General features: G+C 57.7%; 1 protein-coding gene across 1 annotated transcript; it reads right to left on the reverse strand.

Annotated features, from left to right (window-relative positions):
* Positions 1–5568: 5568 nt before the first annotated feature.
* Positions 5569–16605, reverse strand: scamp3 (secretory carrier membrane protein 3). Its single transcript, NM_001030501.1, has 9 exons — positions 16466–16605; positions 10797–10874; positions 10588–10725; positions 10392–10512; positions 10180–10308; positions 7715–7874; positions 7518–7619; positions 6544–6664; positions 5569–6464 (listed from the first exon to the last, which is right to left on the reverse strand). The coding sequence occupies exons 1-9, from the start codon at positions 16517–16519 to the stop codon at positions 6321–6323; spliced, it is 1047 nt and encodes a 348-aa protein (NP_001025672.1). The 5' UTR covers positions 16520–16605; the 3' UTR covers positions 5569–6320.
* Positions 16606–17869: the final 1264 nt, after the last annotated feature.

The raw sequence follows: 17869 nt of genomic DNA on the forward strand, positions 1-17869 counted from the left end.
AGCCCAGTATCAGCTCCCAGTACTGACCAGTTCAGCTCGTAGGCTCCCAGGCTCCTGGATGATAAGTACAATTGTTGGTCTCAGCTGACAGGGGCTTTTGCCATAAGCGCATCAGTGGGGCATCTGCAGCGTGGGGGCATTTGGCATCACTGGGGCATCTGCAGCGTGGGGGCATTTGGCATCACTGGGGCATCTGCAGCGTGGGGGCATTTGGCATCAGTGGGGCATCTGCATTCTCAGTGAATAAAAGGAGAGGTTTCCATCCTCCCTCAGCAGCATCTCCGCATCCTCACTGCTGCAGCAGCACAGCCTAAGCCCCGCCTCCTCATCAAGGGGCATGCTGGGAAATGTAGTCTTGTACCGTGGGTGTGGCAAGAGGAGGGCACATTGGCAGAAAGGGTCTGTCTGTATCAGGGTGGCTCAGTGGCCCCAGGTTGGAAGGCTCAGCCCAAGAGCTTGCAGTTCATCCCAATACAGAGGCTGCAGGGCTGAGCTAATGGCTGAGCAGTGCCCCTCCCCCCTCCCCCAGGGCCGACGCCTCTAATGGAACCATTTAGCCAAATGCGCTGATCGGGTTTCAGCAACGGAACCTTCAGCCTCATTTATATTTCATCCCCTCCTGCACTTCCCACAATCCCCTGCTCCGTGAGTGCAGCCGGGGGGGGGGGGAGATCCCATGGGGCACTTACCCCCCACAGGGGCAGCTCAACAAAATAGCCCCTCAATAACCACTCAGCTCCATGTCTTGGGACCCTCATCCTCTCCACCCACTCGGCTCCATCCTCATCCTCTCCATCCTCATCCTCTCCACCCTCATCCTCTCCACCCACTCGGCTCCATCCTCATCCTCTCCATCCTCATCCTCTCCACCCTCATCCTCTCCACCCACTCGGCTCCATCCTCATCCTCTCCATCCTCATCCTCTCCACCCACTCTGCTCCATCCTCATCCTCTCCACCCACTCTGCTCCATCCTCATCCTCTCCATCCTCATCCTCTCCACCCACTCGGCTCCATCCTCATCCTCTCCACCCACTCGGCTCCATCCTCATCCTCTCCACCCTCATCCTCTCTATCCTCATCCTCTCCACCCACTCTGCTCCATCCTCATCCTCTCCACCCACTCGGCTCCATCCTCATCCTCTCCATCCTCATCCTCTCTATCCTCATCCTCTCCACCCACTCGGCTCCATCCTCATCCTCTCCATCCACTCAGCTCCATCCACTCAGCTCCATCCTCATCCTCTCCATCCTCATCCTCTCCATCCTCATCCTCTCCATCCTCATCCTCTCCATCTCCATCCTCTCCATCTCCATCCTCATCCTCTCCATCCTCATCCTCTCCACCCACTCGGCTCCATCCTCATCCTCTCCATCCGCTCAGCTCCATCCACTCAGCTCCATCCTCATCCTCTCCATCCTCATCCTCTCCACCCACTCGGCTCCATCCTCATCCTCTCCATCCACTCAGCTCCATCCTCATCCTCTCCATCCACTCAGCTCCATCCTCATCCTCTCCACCCACTCGGCTCCTTCCTCATCCTCTCTATCCTCATCTTCTCCATCCACTCAGCTCCTTCCTCATCCTCTCCATCCACTCAGCTCCATCCTCATCCTCATCAGCTCCATCCTCATCCTCTCCACCCACTCAGCTCCATCCTCACCTTCTACACCCACTCAGCTCCATCCTCATCTTCTCCACCCACTCAGCTCCATCCTCATCTTTTCCACCCACTCAGCTCCATCCTCATCTTCTCCACCCACATCTTCTCCACCCACTCAGCTCCATCCTCATCTTCTCCACCCACTCAGCTCCATCCTCATCTTCTCCATCCTCGTTCTCTCTATCCTCATCCTCTATCCTCACAGCTCCATGCTCATCTTCTCCATCCTCATCTTCCCCACCCACTCAGCTCCACCCTCATCTTCTCCACCCACTCAGCTCCATCCTCATCCTCTCTATCCTCACAGCTCCATCCTCATCCTCTCCACCCACTCAGCTCCATCCTCATCTTCTCCACCCACTCAGCTCCATCCTCATCTTCTCCACCCACTCAGCTCCATCCTCATCCTCTCCATCCTCGTCCTCTCTATCCTCACAGCTCCATCCTCATCCTCTCTATCCTCATCTTCTCTATTCTCATTTTCTCCACCCACTCAGCTCCATCCTCATCCTCTCTATCCTCACAGCTCCATCCTCATCTTCTCCACCCACTCAGCTCCATCCTCGTCCTCTCCATTGTCATGCTCATCCTCTCCATTGTCATCCCAATCCTCTCTATACTCATCTTCTCCACCCACCCAGCTCCACTCTCATCCTCCTCTTCTCCACCCACTTAGCTCCATCCTTGTCCTCTCTATCCTCATCCTCTCCATCGTCATCCTCTCTATCCTCATCTTCGCCACCCACCCAGCTTCACCCTGATCCTCTCCATCCACTCAGCTCCATCCTCATCTTCTCCACCCACTCAGCTCCATCCTCATCTTCTCCACCCACTCAGCTCCATCCTCTCCACCCTCATCTTCTCCACCCACCCAGCTCCACCCTCATCTTCTCCACCCACCCAGCTCCACCCTCATCTTCTCCACCCACTCAGCTCCATCCTCATCTTCTCCACCCACTCAGCTCCATTCTCATCCTCTCCATCCTCGTCCTCTCTATCCTCACAGCTCCATGCTCATCTTCTCCATCCTCATCTTCCCCACCCACTCAGCTCCACCCTCATCTTCTCCACCCACTCAGCTCCACCCTCATCTTCTCCACCCACTCAGCTCCATCCTCATCCTCACAGCTCCATCCTCATTCTTTCCATCCTCATCCTCTCCACCCACTCAGCTCCATCCTCATCTTCTCCACCCACTCAGCTCCATCCTCGTCCTCTCTATCCTCATCCTCTATCCTCACAGCTCCATCCTCATCCTCTCTATCCTCATCTTCTCCATCTACTCAGCTCCATTCTCATCTTCTCCATCCACTCAGGTCCATTCTCATCCGCTCTATCCTCATCCTCTCCATTCTCATCTTCTCCACCCACTCAGCTCCATCCTCATCTTCTCCACCCACTCAGCTCCATCCTCATCCTCTCTATCCTCATCTTCTTCACCCACTCAGCTCCATCCTTATCTTCTCTGCCCACTCACCTCCATCCTCTCTATCCTCATCCTCTCCATTTTTATCTTCTCCACCCACTCAGCTCCATCCTCATCTTCTCCACCCACCAAGCTCCATCCTCATCTTCTCCATCCACTCAGCTCCATCCTCATCTTCTCCACCCACTCAGCTCCATCCTCATCCTCTCTATCCTCATCTTCCCCACGTACCCAGCTCCACCCTCATCCTCTCTATCCTCATCTTCTCCACCCACTCAGCTCCATCCTCATCTTCTCCACCCACTCAGCTCCATCCTCATCCTCTCTATCCTCATCTTCTTCACCCACTCAGCTCCATCCTCATCTTCTCTGCCCACTCACCTCCATCCTCTCTATCCTCATCCTCTCCATTTTTATCTTCTCCACCCACCAAGCTCCATCCTCATCTTCTCCATCCACTCAGCTCCATTCTCATCCTCTCTATCCTCATCCTCTCCATTCTCATCTTCTCCATCCACTCAGCTCCATTCTCATCTTCTCCATCCACTCAGCTCCATTCTCATCCTCTCTATCCTCACAGTTTCATCCTCTCAGCTCCATCCTCATCCTTTCCACCCACTCAACTCCATCCTCATCCTCTCCACCCACTCAGCTCCATCCTCATCCTCACAGCTCCATCCTCATCCTCTCCACCCACTCAGCTCCATCCTCATCCTCTCCATCCTTCAGCCTCCCACCCTCCCCCTCGAGCTGCTCCATCTCACACTAGATAAGATCTCTCTGATATTGAGGAGCCATCTTTCCTGTGTCAGACAAACTGCCACCAACCCATGGGCAGAAAGCTCTACATAAGGAAAGTAACAGACATGGGGGTTCCCCCGGGGGGGGGGGTGCCGGCTAAACGGAGCGCTTTGTGCGAATGCGTTTGTGGCTACGTGGTACTGCACCACGCTCGCTGCATTTACATCCTGAAACGTTCTTTGGGGGAGGGGAGGGAACTAATAACCAAATATTGACTCGCTGTCGGCTCTACACACCCGAGTGTCAGCACGAGAGCAGGTCCCGCCCATAGGAAAGTCCCTGCATGGAGACTATGGGGGGGTCGTACCTTCCCCATGTTTAGTGAATAGATACCTCATGGTCTGTGCTCCATTCAGTAGAACCCACACTCACTCCCAGCCCTCACTCACTCACGGTACCAGCTCTCTGAGTCGGTATCACTGTATCCATGAACCCAGTCCATTCACAGAACCGCACAGCAATCCAATTCCATTCTCTCTCAGACTCTCCCAAAGCACCATTCATGGTCCAATAATGCCCAGAATCACTTGCACCCCCAGGAACCCACACTCACCTGTGTGCTGCTCCATTCCTGCCCACCCAAACCAACCTAAGCGCTAATGCCCTGCACCCAAAATATACTAGAACATTTAATGGAACCCAAACTCACCCAAGTACCAAGGTCCATTCATGGGCACCACATCTCATCAAGGTCCAGAGCTCCACTCACAGAAGCCCAAACTCACTCAAGTACAGAGCTCCACTCACAGAAGCCCAAACTCACCCAAGTACAGAGCTCCATTCATGGGTACCACATCTCATCAAGGTCCAGAACTCCACTCACAGAAGCCCAAACTCACCCAAGTACAGAGCTCCACTCACAGAAGCCCAAACTCACCCAAGTACAGAGCTCCATTCATGGGTACCACATCTCATCAAGGTCCAGAGCTCCACTCACAGAAGCCCAAACTCACCCAAGTACAGAGCTCCACTCACAGAAGCCCAAACTCACCCAAGTACAGAGCTCAACTCACAGAAGCCCAAACTCACCCAAGTACAGAGCTCCATTCATGGGTACCACATCTCATCAAGGTCCAGAACTCCACTCACAGAAGCCCAAACTCACCCAAGTACAGAGCTCCACTCACAGAAGCCCAAACTCACCCAAGTACAGAGCTCCATTCATGGGTACCACATCTCATCAAGGTCCAGAGCTCCACTCACAGAAGCCCAAACTCACCCAAGTACAGAGCTCCACTCACAGAAGCCCAAACTCACCCAAGTACAGAGCTCCATTCATGGGCACCACATCTCATCAAGGTCCAGAGCTCCACTCACAGAAGCCCAAACTCACCCAAGTACAGAGCTCCACTCACAGAAACCCAAACTCACCCAAGTACAGAGCTTCATTCATGGGTACCACATCTCATCAAGGTCCAGAGCTCCACTCACAGAAGCCCAAACTCACCCAAGTACAGAGCTCCACTCACAGAAGCCCAAACTCACCCAAGTACAGAGCTCCATTCATGGGCACCACATCTCATCAAGGTCCAGAGCTCCACTCACAGAAGCCCAAACTCACCCAAGTACAGAGCTCCACTCACAGAAACCCAAACTCACCCAAGTACAGAGCTCCACTCACAAGCTCCACTTGCCCCATGACGGAAAGGGGTGTAAATAAAACTCTGTTTCACGATTGTTCCTCATAAACTCGTTTAATTTGGCATCAGCTGGTGCTCCTACCCCCCCCCCCCCCAGTAAGCAGCAGATGGGGGCACCGAGCGCCCAGGAACATGCTACTTCCCGTGGCACAGGGGGGTCATGGCAAGGCAGGCGTGAGTTCCCTCCCAGACACCACAGAGAAGTCGACAGATACCCCCCCACCCAATGAAATGTCTCCTTTATCTCCCACATGGTGCATTACCCCACCCCCCATATATTTCCCCTCAGTGACTGACAACAAACAGCCCCCCCACAGGCAGAGAAGGGGTAAGACACAGATTATAGAAAACAATAAGAGCAGTTTTGGGGCACAGACACACGGACGCGTAACCCTGAGCTGGGAGAGGCTTCTTCCCAAATTGGCACCTTCTGGGGGGCACGGCCCTCCCCCTGTCCATGGGGGGCGGAGATAATCCCAGGCTCCTCCTCCTGCGCTTCCATTATGGAGGTAACAGATCAAGGGGTGCAAACTCGATTCGGGCAGTCCTTTGGGAAGGATCCACATGAGTGCCCCCTCCCTGCATGCACTCAGCCCCCCCCCGATACAGAGAGGGAGGGTACATACCCAGGCCACTCCCACTTGGGCCCCAGGACAGCGTATAGAATGGCACACACACACACAAGCAGGTAGTACGGACCCCCCACCCCCCGCTCGTTCCTCCGGGAGTCATGTGCTGCGGTGGGACCCCCTGAATGCTAGGGGGCAGATATGCGCCCGTACTTGCCCCATTAGGGCCTGAAGGCATTCTGAGCTGCTCCCGCGGCCACGTTGCTGGCGGCCGTACGCACGGCCTGGTTGGAGAAGACGCCGGCTGCAAACTCCTCCTGGGCCTTCTGGAAACTGGCGCCCGTCCGTCTGTATATGGAGTGGATCTGGGGCAGGAAGGGAAGGGTTAATGCCAAAAGCCCCCCCCCCCGTGAGAGCAAAACGTAATAAAGGGGCAATTCTTACTCGTTTCAGCATAATGATCCCCAAAGTGGCCGAGGCCGTCAGCAGAATGGCCACCAACATCATGAACACCGACACCCCCACGGAGCCCGCCCTCAGAACCGACAGCGCCGAGACCCAACCGCTGAAATGGGACAGGCAAACGAGACATAGAGAGAAACCCTACGCATCTACATGGGGCCACACCCATAGCCCCTCCCATTGCCCAAAGCCCTCCCATTCCCAAAGTCCTTCCCACTGCCTGAAGCCCCTCCCATTCCTGCCTGAAGTCCCTCCCGTCGACTGAAGACTAAAGTCCCTCCCGTCGACTGAAGACTAAAGTCCCTCCCTTCGACTGAAGGCTAAAGTCCCTCCCTTCGACTGAAGGCTAAAGTCCCTCCCTTCGACTGAAGGCTAAAGTCCCTCCCTTCGACTGAAGACTAAAGTCCCTCCCGTCGACTGAAGACTAAAGTCCCTCCCGTCGACTGAAGACTAAAGTCCCTCCCGTCGACTGAAGACTAAAGTCCCTCCCTTCGACTGAAGACTAAAGTCCCTCCCTTCGACTGAAGACTAAAGTCCCTCCCTTCGACTGAAGACTAAAGTCCCTCCCGTCGACTGAAGACTAAAGTCCCTCCCTTCGACTGAAGACTAAAGTCCCTCCCGTCGACTGAAGACTAAAGTCCCTCCCGTCGACTGAAGACTAAAGTCCCTCCCGTCGACTGAAGACTAAAGTCCCTCCCGTCGACTGAAGACTAAAGTCCCTCCCTTCGACTGAAGACTAAAGTCCCTCCCTTCGACTGAAGGCTAAAGTCCCTCCCTTCGACTGAAGGCTAAAGTCCCTCCCATCGACTGAAGGCTAAAGTCCTTCCCATCGACTGAAGGCTAAAGTCCCTCCCATCGAGTGAAGGCTAAAGTCCCTCCCATCGAGTGAAGGCTAAAGTCCCTCCCATCGAGTGAAGGCTAAAGTCCCTCCCACTGCCCCAAGCCCCACCCATTACCTGAAGCCCCACCCAGGGATGCCGATTGCCTGCAGAACATAGAAGATATCCTGAACGAAGAAGATGAAGAAGAAGACAAAGAAGTTGAAGGAACTGTCGCTCCTGTGGGAGGAGTAAAAGATATGGGGCGGGGTCAGTGACACAAACTCCACTGAAACTCCCACAGACCCACCCACCCCGGGGCAGCAAGCACAAACCTGAAGGCCTTGTACAGGGGTCTGTACCAACACACAAAGGAGCAGGGGGTGAAGAGAACGGCCCAGAGTATGGCGAGTCCAAAGCCCGAGCCCTGACTGCCATCTACACAGAACCAGCTGAGACAGGCCAGGAAGTTCAGCAGCAGTGTCCCCGTATTGCCTGCAGGGAGAGAGAGCGTCACGGAGCCGCACTACGGGGAGTGTCAGGGGAAAGAGAGCGTCACGGAGCTGCACTACGGGGAGTGTCAGGGGAAAGAGAGCGTCACGGAGCCGCACTACGGGAAGTGTCAGGGGAAACAGAGCGTCACTACGGGGAGTGTCAGGGGAAACAGAGCGTCACTACGGGGAGTGTCAGGGGAAACAGAGCGTCACTACGGGGAGTGTCAGGGGAAACAGAGCGTCACTACGGGGAGTGTCAGGGGAAACAGAGCGTCACTACGGGGAGTGTCAGGGGAAAGAGAGCGTCACGGAGCCGCACTACGGGGAGTGTCAGGGGAAAGAGAACGTCACAGAGCCGCGCTACGGGGAGTGTCAGGGGAAACAAGAGGGTCACGGAGCCACACTACGGGGAGTGTCAGGGGAAAGTGTCTAGTTATGGGCCGGGGCACTACGGGGAGTGTCAGGGGAAACAGAGCGTCACGGAGCCGCACTACGGGGAGTGTCAGGGGAAACAGAGCGTCACGGAGCCGCACTACGGGGAGTGTCAGGGGAAACAGAGCGTCACGGAGCCGCACTACGGGGAGTGTCAGGGGAAACAGAGCGTTACGGAGCCGCACTACGGGGAGTGTCAGGGGAAACAGAGCGTCACGGAGCCGCACTACGGGGAGTGTCAGGGGAAACAGAGCATCGCGGAGCCACACTACGGGGAGTGTCAGGGGAAAGTGTCTAGTTACAGGCCAGGGCACTACGGGGAGTGTCAGGGGAAAGTGTCTAGTTATGGGCCGGGGCACTACGGGGAGTGTCAGGGGAAAGAGAGCGTCACGGAGCCGCACTACGGGGAGTGTCAGGGGAAAGAGAACGTCACAGAGCCGCACTACGGGGAGTGTCAGGGGAAACAAGAGCGTCACGGAGCCACACTACGGGGAGTGTCAGGGGAAAGTGTCTAGTTATGGGCCGGGGCACTACGGGGAGTGTCAGGGGAAACAGAGCGTCACGGAGCCGCACTACGGGGAGTGTCAGGGGAAACAGAGCGTCACGGAGCCGCACTACGGGGAGTGTCAGGGGAAACAGAGCGTCACGGAGCCACACTACGGGGAGTGTCAGGGGAAAGTGTCTAGTTACAGGCCAGGGCACTACGGGGAGTGTCAGGGGAAAGTGTCTAGTTATGGGCCGGGGCACTACGGGGAGTGTCAGGGGAAACAGAGCGTCACGGAGCCGCACTACGGGGAGTGTCAGGGGAAACAGAGCGTCACAGAGCCGCACTACAGGGAGTGTCAGGGGAAACAGAGCGTCACGGAGCCGCACTACGGGGAGTGTCAGGGGAAACAGAGCGTCACGGAGCCGCACTACGGGGAGTGTTAGGGGTAAGTGCCTAGTTACGGGCCGGGGCACTACGGGGAGTGTTAGGGGTAAGTGCCTAGTTACGGGTGGGGCACTACGGGGAGTGTTAGGGGTAAGTGCCTAGTTATGGGGCGGCACTACGGGGAGTGTTAGGGGTAAGTGCCTAGTTATGGGGCGGCACTACGGGGAGTGTTAGGGGTAAGTGCCTTGTTACAGGGCGGGGTGCCTACAGAGCCTTAGGGGGCGGCGCCTACAGAGCCTTACGGGGTTGAGCCTACAGATGTGCTAGGGAGGAACCAAACACCAGTGACTGGGGGGAGAAACCAAAGGCCACGGGGGGGGAGAAATCAAAGGCCACAGGGGGGGGAGAAACCAAAGGCCACGGGGGGGGGGAGAAACCAAAGGCCACGGGGGGGGGGGAGAAACCAAAGGCCACGGGGGGGGGGGAGAAACCAAAGGCCACGGGGGGGGGGAGAAACCAAAGGCCACAGGGGGGGAGAAACCAAAGGCCACAGGGGGGGGAGAAACCAAAGGCCACAGGGGGGGGAGAAACCAAAAGGCCACAGGGGGGGAGAAACCAAAGGCCACAGGGGGGGGAGAAACCAAAGGCCACAGGGGGGGGAGAAACCAAAGGCCACAGGGGAGGGAGGAACCAAAGGCCACAGGGGAGGGAGGAACCAAAGGCCACAGGGGGGGGAGAAAGCAAAGGCCACAGGAGTGGGGGAGAAAGCAAAGGCCACAGGAGGGGGGGAGAAAGCAAAGGCCACAGGAGGGGGGGAGAAAGCAAAGGCCACAGAAGGGGGGAGAAACCAAAGGCCACGGGGGGGGAGAAACCAAAGGCCACAGGAGGGGGGGAGGAAGCAAAGGCCACAGGAGGGGGGGAGGAAGCAAAGGCCACAGGAGGGGGGGAGAAACCAAAGGCCACAGGGGGGGGGAGAAAGCAAAGGCCACAGGGGGGCACTTACACAGCCACAGGTAGTACATGATGGACACAGTCTTCTGAAAGTCCTGGGGGATCTCAACGGAAATGTCCTGGTAGAAACACGGCTTGACGGGGCAGAAAGAGGGCAAAGGGGGCCAATTATTTTGCCGAGCTGCAAGAAAAGGGCACAAGGGGTTAATTGGCTGGGGCAGTGGAACCCCATTCTCTGTAGATGCCCCAGTGTGGGGTACTTACTTCCCGACGCCCCCAGTGCCGCACTCTGTAGCTCCCGCTCCCGGCGGTCCAGCTCCTCGGCTTTGCGGTTCAGCTCTTCCTGGCGCCTCAGTAAATCTGCCGTTGCCGCGGCGGCCGATTCCTGGGGCACAGAATACAGGGGTATAAAGGGGAGGAGTTGAGGCGGGGGGCGGGGCAGAAGGGGCGGGTACTGTACCTGAGTGCCGTAGGATCCATAGTTCTTGGGCTCGGTTGGACTCTTCTTGGCTGTCGGGGCAGGAGGGACGGGGGCAGGAGGTGCTGCCGGGGCAGTTGGTGTTTGCCCAGGAAACTTCTCTTCATACGGAGGGGGCATCTGTATAATCACAGCAGGTAATTACCCCCAGTACATAAACACCCCCCCTAAAGTAACCCCCCGGGACTTACCCCTCTGCTGTCGAAGGGGTTGTACACATCGAGGGTGGCGTACTGGGCGCTGGGCCGGTGCTCGATAACTGACGGATCCTGGGGCAGAAAGACACACTGTTACCCCCCTGGGGTAGAGACACACACTGTTACCCCCCTGGGGCAGAGAGACACACACTGTTACCCCCCCCCCCGGGCAGAGACACACACTGTTACCCCCTGGGGCAGAGAGACACACTGTTACCCCCCCTGGGGCAGAGACGCACACTGTTACCCCCCCTGGGGCACAAACACACTGTTACCCCCCTGGGGCAGAGACACACACTGTTACCCCCCTGGGGCAGAGACACACTGTTACCCCCCTGGGGCAGAGACACACACTGTTACCCCCCCCCCCCCCCCCCGGGGCAGAGACACACACTGTTACCCCCCTGGGGCAGAGAGACACACTGTTACCCCCCCTGGGGCAGAGACACACAGTTACCCCCCCTGGGGCAGAGACACACTGTTATCCCCCCTGGGGCAGAGACACACTGTTATCCCCCCTGGGGCAGAGACACACTGTTACCCCCCTGGGGCAGAGACACACTGTTACCCCCCTGGGGCAGAGAGACACACTGTTACCCCCCTGGGGCAGAGACACACACTGTTACCCCCCCCCCCCCCGGGCGGCAGAGACACACACTGTTACCCCCCTGGGGCAGAGACACACACTGTTACCCCCCTGGGGCAGAGACACACCTGTTACCCCCCTGGGGCAGAGACACAAGTTACCCCCCTGGGCACAAACACACTGTTACCCCCCCTGGGGCACAAAACACTGTTTACCCCCTGGGGCAGAGACACACTGTTACCCTGGGACAGAGACACACACTGTTACCCCCCTGGGCAGAGACACACTGTTACCCCCCTGGGCAGAGACACAACCTGTTAACCCCCTGGGCAGAGACACACAGTTACCCCCCCTGGGGCACAAACACACTGTTACCCCCCCTGGGGAACAAAGACACTGTTACCCCCCTGGGGCAGAGACACACTGTTACCCCCCTGGACAGAGACACACACTGTACCCCCCTGGGGCAGAGACACACTGTTACCCCTGGGACAGAGACACACTGTTACCCCCCTGGGGCAGAGAGACACTGTTACCCCCCTGGGGCAGAGACACACACTGTTACCCCCTGGACAGAGATCACACACTGTTACCCCTGGGACAGAGACACACACTGTTACCCCCCTGGGACAGAGAGACACACACTGTTACCCCCCTGGCAGAGAGACACTGTTACCCCCTGGGGCAGAGACACACACTGTTACCCCCCTGGGGCAGAGACACACACTGTTACCCCCCTGGAGGAGACACACACTTACCCCCCCTGGGGCAGAGACACACACTGTTACCCCCTGGGGCAGAGACACACACTGTTACCCCCCTGGGGCAGAAAACACACGTTACCCCCCTGGGGCAGAGACACACACTGTTACCCCCCTGGGACAGAGACACACACTGTTACCCCCGGGACAGAGACACACACTGTTACCCCCCCTGGGGCAGAGACACACACTGTTACCCCTGGGCAGAGACACACACTGTTACCCCCTGGGGCAGAAACACACTGTTACCCCCCTGGGGCAGAGACACACACTGTTACCCCCTGGGGCAGAAACACACTTTAACCCCCCTGGGACAGAGACAGCACACTGTTACCCCCCTGGGACAGAGACACACACTGTTACCCCCCTGGGGCAGAGACACACACTGTTACCCCCCTGGGGCACAAACACACTGTTACCCCCCTGGGACAGAGACACACACTGTTACCCCCCTGGGGCAGAGACACACACTGTTACCCCCCTGGGGCAGAGACACACACTGTTACCCCCTGGACAGAGAACACACACTGTTACCCCTGCAGAGAGCACACTGATACCCCCTTGGGCAGAGACACACACTGTTACCCCCCTGGGGCAGAGACACACACTGTTACCCCCCTGGGGCAGAGACACACTGTTACCCTATCCCCGGAGGGGACAGAGACACACACTGTTACCCCCCCTGGGGCAGAGACACACACTGTTACCCCCCTGGGGCAGAGAGACACTGTTACCCCCCTGGGGCAGAGAGACACTGTTACCCCCCTGGGGCAGAGACACACACACTGTTACCCCCCTGGGACAGAGACACACACTGTTACCCCCCTGGGGCAGAGACACACTGATACCCCCCTGGGGCAGAGACACACTGATACCCCCCTGGGGCAGAGACACACACTGTTACCCCCCTGGGGCAGAGACACACACTGTTACCCCCCTGGGGCAGAGACACACACTGTTACCCCCCCTGGGGCAGAGACACACACTGTTACCCCCCTGGGGCAGAGACACACTGTTACCCCTCTGGGGCAGAGACACACACTGTTACCCCCCCGTGGGGCAGAGACACACACTGTTACCCCCCTGGGGCAGAGAGACACTGTTACCCCCACTGGGCAGAGGACCACACACACTGTTACCCTCTGAGGGCAGAGACACACACTGTTACCCCCTGGAGGCAGAGAACCACACACTGTTACCCCCCTGGGCAGAGACACACACTTACCCCCCTGGGGCAGAGACACACACTGTTACCCCCCTGGGGCAAGAGAGACACTGTTACCCCCTGGCAGAGAACACACACTGTTACCCCCTGGGTGCAGAGACACACACTGTTACCCCCTGGGGCAGAGACACACACACTGTTACCCCTCTGGGGCAGAGATCCACACTGTTACCCCCCCTGGGCAGAGACACACACTGTTACCCCCCTGGGGCAGAGACACACACTGTTACCCCCCTGGGGCAGAGACACACACTGTTACCCCCCTGGGGCAGAGAGACACTGTTACCCCCCTGGGGCAGAGACACACACTGTTACCCCCCCTGGGGCAGAGACACACACTGTTACCCCCCCTGGGGCAGAGACACACACTGTTACCCCCCTGGGGCAGAGACAACAACACTGTTACCCCCCTGGGGCAGGGACACACACTGTTACCCTGGGGCAGAGACACACAACTGTTCCCCCTCTGGGCAGAGACACACACTGTTACCCCCCTGGGCAGAGACACACACTGTTACCCCCCTGGGGCAGAGACACACACACTGTTACCCCTCTGGGCAGAGAACAACACCAACTGTTACCCCCTGGGCAGAGATCACACACTGTTACCCCCCTGGGGCAGAGACCACGACCTGTGACCCCCCTGGAGCAGAGAGACACTGTTACCCCCCTGCGGGCAAGAAACACACTGTTACCCCCCTGGGGCAGAGACACACACTGTTACCCCCCTGGGGCAGAGACACACACTGTTACCCCCTCAGTACCCAGCAATAAATCCCAACACTCAGGGCAACAGGGAGGGGTCATGTGACTCCATTTCCCACAATGCTCAGCAGGGAATGACAGGAGACGCAAGGCATTGTGGGGGGAGTCAGGGGCAATTACAGTCCCCCTTCCCCCGGGGTATCGCCCCAGTCTCATTAATAGGGGGGTAACTGATCCCTATAACCTGATACCCCCCACCCTCCCCTATTTGCCCCGCAGTATCAGGGGGAGAGGGGCAATAGTAACCCCTCCACCCTCCCCTATTTGCCCCACAGTATCAGGGGGAGAGGGGCAATAGTACCCCCCACCCTCCCCTATTTGCCCCACAGTATCAGGGGGAGAGGGGCAATAGTAACCCCCCCATCTCCCCTATTTGCCCCACAGTATCAGGGGGAGAAGGGCAATAGTAACCCCCCCACCCTCCCCTATTTCCCCACAGTTATCAGGGGAGAGGGGCAATAGTAACCCCCCTTCCCCTCCCCTATTTGCCCCACAGTATCAGGGAGAGGGGCAATAGTAACCCCCCCACCCTCCCCTATTTGCCCCACAGTATCAGTGGGGAGAGGGGCAATAGTAACCCCACCCCCACTATTTGCCCCACAGTATCAGGGAGGGGCAATAGTAACCCCCACTCTCCCCTATTTGCCCCACAGTATCAGGGGGAGAGGGGCAATAGTAACCCCCACCCTCCCCTATTTGCCCACAGTATCAGGAGGAGAGGGCAATAGTAACCCCCCCCCTCCTTATTTGCCCCACAGTATCAGGGGAGAGGGGCAATAGTAACCCCCCCCCCTATTTGCCCCGCCCAGTATCAGGGGGAGAGGGGCAATAGTAACCCCCCACCCTCCCCTATTTGCCCCACAGTATAGGGGGAGAGGGGCAATAGTAACCCCCCCTCCCCTATTTGCCCCACAGTATCAGGGGGAGAGGGGCAATAGTAACCCCCCCACCCTCCCTATTTGCCCCACAGTATCGGGAGAGGGGCAATAGTAACCCCCCCCCCTATTTGCCACAGTATCAGGGAGAGAGGGGCAATAGTACCCCCCCTCCCCATTTATGCCCCCACAGTATCAGGGGAGAGGGGCAATAGTAAACCCCCCCACCCCTCCCCTATTTGCCCCACAGTATCAGGGAGAGGCAATAGTAACCCCCCCCTCCCCTATTTGCCCCACAGTATCAGGGGAGAGGGGCAATAGTAACCCCCCCCCCTCCTATTTGCCCCACAGTATCAGGGGAGAGGAGCAATAGTAAACCCCACCCTCCCCTATTTGCCCCACAGTTCAGGGGGAGAGGGGCAATAGTAACCCCCCCACCCTCCCCTATTTGCCCCACAGTATCAGGGGGAGAGGGGCAATAGTAACCCCCCCACCCTCCCCTATTGCCCCAACAGATATCAGGGGAGGGCAATAGTAACCCCACCACCCCATCCCTATTTGCCCCACAGTATCAGGGGGAGAGGGGCAATAGTAACCCCCCCTCCCCTATTTGCCCCACAGTATCAGGGGGAGGGGGCAATAGTAACCCCACACTCCCCATATTTGCCCCACAGTATTAGGCGGGAGAGGGGCAATAATAACCCCCCAAACACTCCCTATTTGCCCCACAGTATCAGGGGAGAGGGCATAGTAACCCCCCTCCCCTATTTGCCCCACAGTATCATGGGGAGAGGGCAATAGTAACCCCCCCTCCCTATATTGCCCACAGATTCCAGGGGGAGAGGGGCAATAGTAACCCCCCCTCCCCTATTTGCCCCACAGTATCAGGGGAGAGGGGCAATAGTAGAACCCCCCACCCCTCCCTATTTGCCCCACAGTATCAGGGGAGAGGCAATAGTAACCCCCCACCCTCCCCTATTTGCCCCACAGTATCAGGGGGAGAGGGGCAATAGTAACCCCCCCCTCCCCTATTTGCCCCACAGTATCAGGGGGAGAGGGGCAATAGTAGTACCCCCTCCCCTATTTGCCCACAGTATCAGGGGAGTAGGGCATATAACCCCCCCACCCTCCCCTATTTGGCCCACAGTATCAGGGGGAGAGGGGCAATAGTAACCCCCTCCCCTATTTGCCCCACAGTATCAGGGGTGAGAGGGCAATAGTAACCCCCCACCCTCCCCTATTTGCCCCACAGTATCAGGGAGAGCGGGCAATAGTAAACCCCCCACCCTCCCCTATTTGCCCCACAGTATATGGGGAGAGGGGCAATAGTAACCCCCCACCCTCCCCTATTTGCCCCACAGTATCAGGGGGAGAGGGGCAATAGTAACCCCCCCCCTCCCCTATTTGCCCCACAGTATCAGGGGGAGAGGGGGGAGAGGGGCAATAGTAACCTGGAAGGGATTATCCAGCTCTCCGAACGGATTCCCCCGGTCTGTCTCCGCCATCTCCCCGGGCTCCGAACCCAACGGCCTCTGATTGGCTCCTACAGGCACCCGGAAATGCAGGGACATGTGACTGGAACGGCCACGCCCAACACGGGACTCCGGTCATGTGACCGACACTGCGGCCCCGCCCTCCGGGACTGCCGGAATGTACCATGTTACTGAGGGGGGAGACAGTCTGGCATTGGGACCCCCCTGTATATAGTATGGGGCCGGGACCCCCTGTATATAGTATGGGCGGGACCCCCCTGTATATAGTATGGGGCCGGGGACCCCCCTGTATATAGTATGGGCGGGACCCCCCCCTGTATATAGTATGGGGCCGGGACCCCCCTGTATATAGTATGGGTGGGACCCCCCTGTATATAGTATGGGCGGGACCCCCCTGTATATAGTATGGGCGGGACCCCCCTGTATATAGTATGGGTGGGACCCCCCTGTATATAGTATGGGCGGGACCCCCCTGTATATAGTATGGGCGGGACCCACCCCCCTGTATATAGTAATTGGGGCCGGGGGACCCCCCTGTATATAGTATGGGGCCGGGACCCCCATGTATATAGTATGGGGCCGGGACCCCCCTGTATATAGTATGGGCGGGACCCCCCTGTATATAGTATGGGTGGGACCCCCCTGTAAATAGTTTATGGGGCCGGACCCCCCTTGTATATAGTATGTGCGGGACCCCCTGTATATAGTTATGGCGGGACCCCCCTGTATATAGTATGGCCGGGACCCCCCTGTATATAGTATGGGTGGGACCCCCTGTATATAGTATGGGCGGGACCCCCCTGTATATAGTATGGCCGGGACCCCCTGTATATAGTATGGCCGGGACCCCACTGTATATAGTATGGGCGGGACCCCCCTGTATATAGTATGGCCGGGACCCCCCTGTATATAGTATGGGGCCGGGACCCCCCTGTATATAGTATGGGGCCGGGACCCCCATGTATATAGTATGTGCGGGACCCCCCTGTATATAGTATGTGCGGGACCCCCTGTATATAGTATGGGGCCGGGACCCCCCTGTATATAGTATGGGGCGGGGACCCCCTGTATATAGTATGGGGCCGGGACCCCCTGTATATAGTATGGGGCCGGGACCCCCTGTATATAGTATGGGGCCGGGACCCCCCTGTATATAGTATGTGCGGGACCCCCTGTATATAGTATGGGCGGGACCCCCCTGTATATAATATGCCCATCTGCCCCCTCATTCCCAGACAGACCTATAGCAGCTGGGGAAATCCAAGAGGCAGTTTGGCCCCGGGGCCCGATGGTTCCCCAGTAATAGAGAGGGGGGGACCCTGTGTGAAACTCTCACATTCAGCTGAACATAATGGCCGCCTC

This window comes from Xenopus tropicalis, chromosome 8 (genome assembly GCF_000004195.4).
Source record: "Xenopus tropicalis strain Nigerian chromosome 8, UCB_Xtro_10.0, whole genome shotgun sequence".
Taxonomy (NCBI): Eukaryota; Metazoa; Chordata; class Amphibia; order Anura; family Pipidae; genus Xenopus; species Xenopus tropicalis.

Excerpts from the sequence above, each read along its gene's own strand:
- scamp3 (NM_001030501.1), bottom strand. The coding sequence starts at position 16,519 with ATGGCGGAGACAGACCGGGGGAATCCGTTCGGAGAGCTGGATAATCCC. Across the intron at positions 7,620-7,714 it reads CCCCTGTACAAGGCCTTCAG|GAGCGACAGTTCCTTCAACT; the intron begins GTTTGTGCTTGC and ends CTCCTCCCACAG. Across the intron at positions 6,465-6,543 it reads GGATCATTATGCTGAAACGA|ATCCACTCCATATACAGACG; the intron begins GTAAGAATTGCC and ends TTCCTGCCCCAG.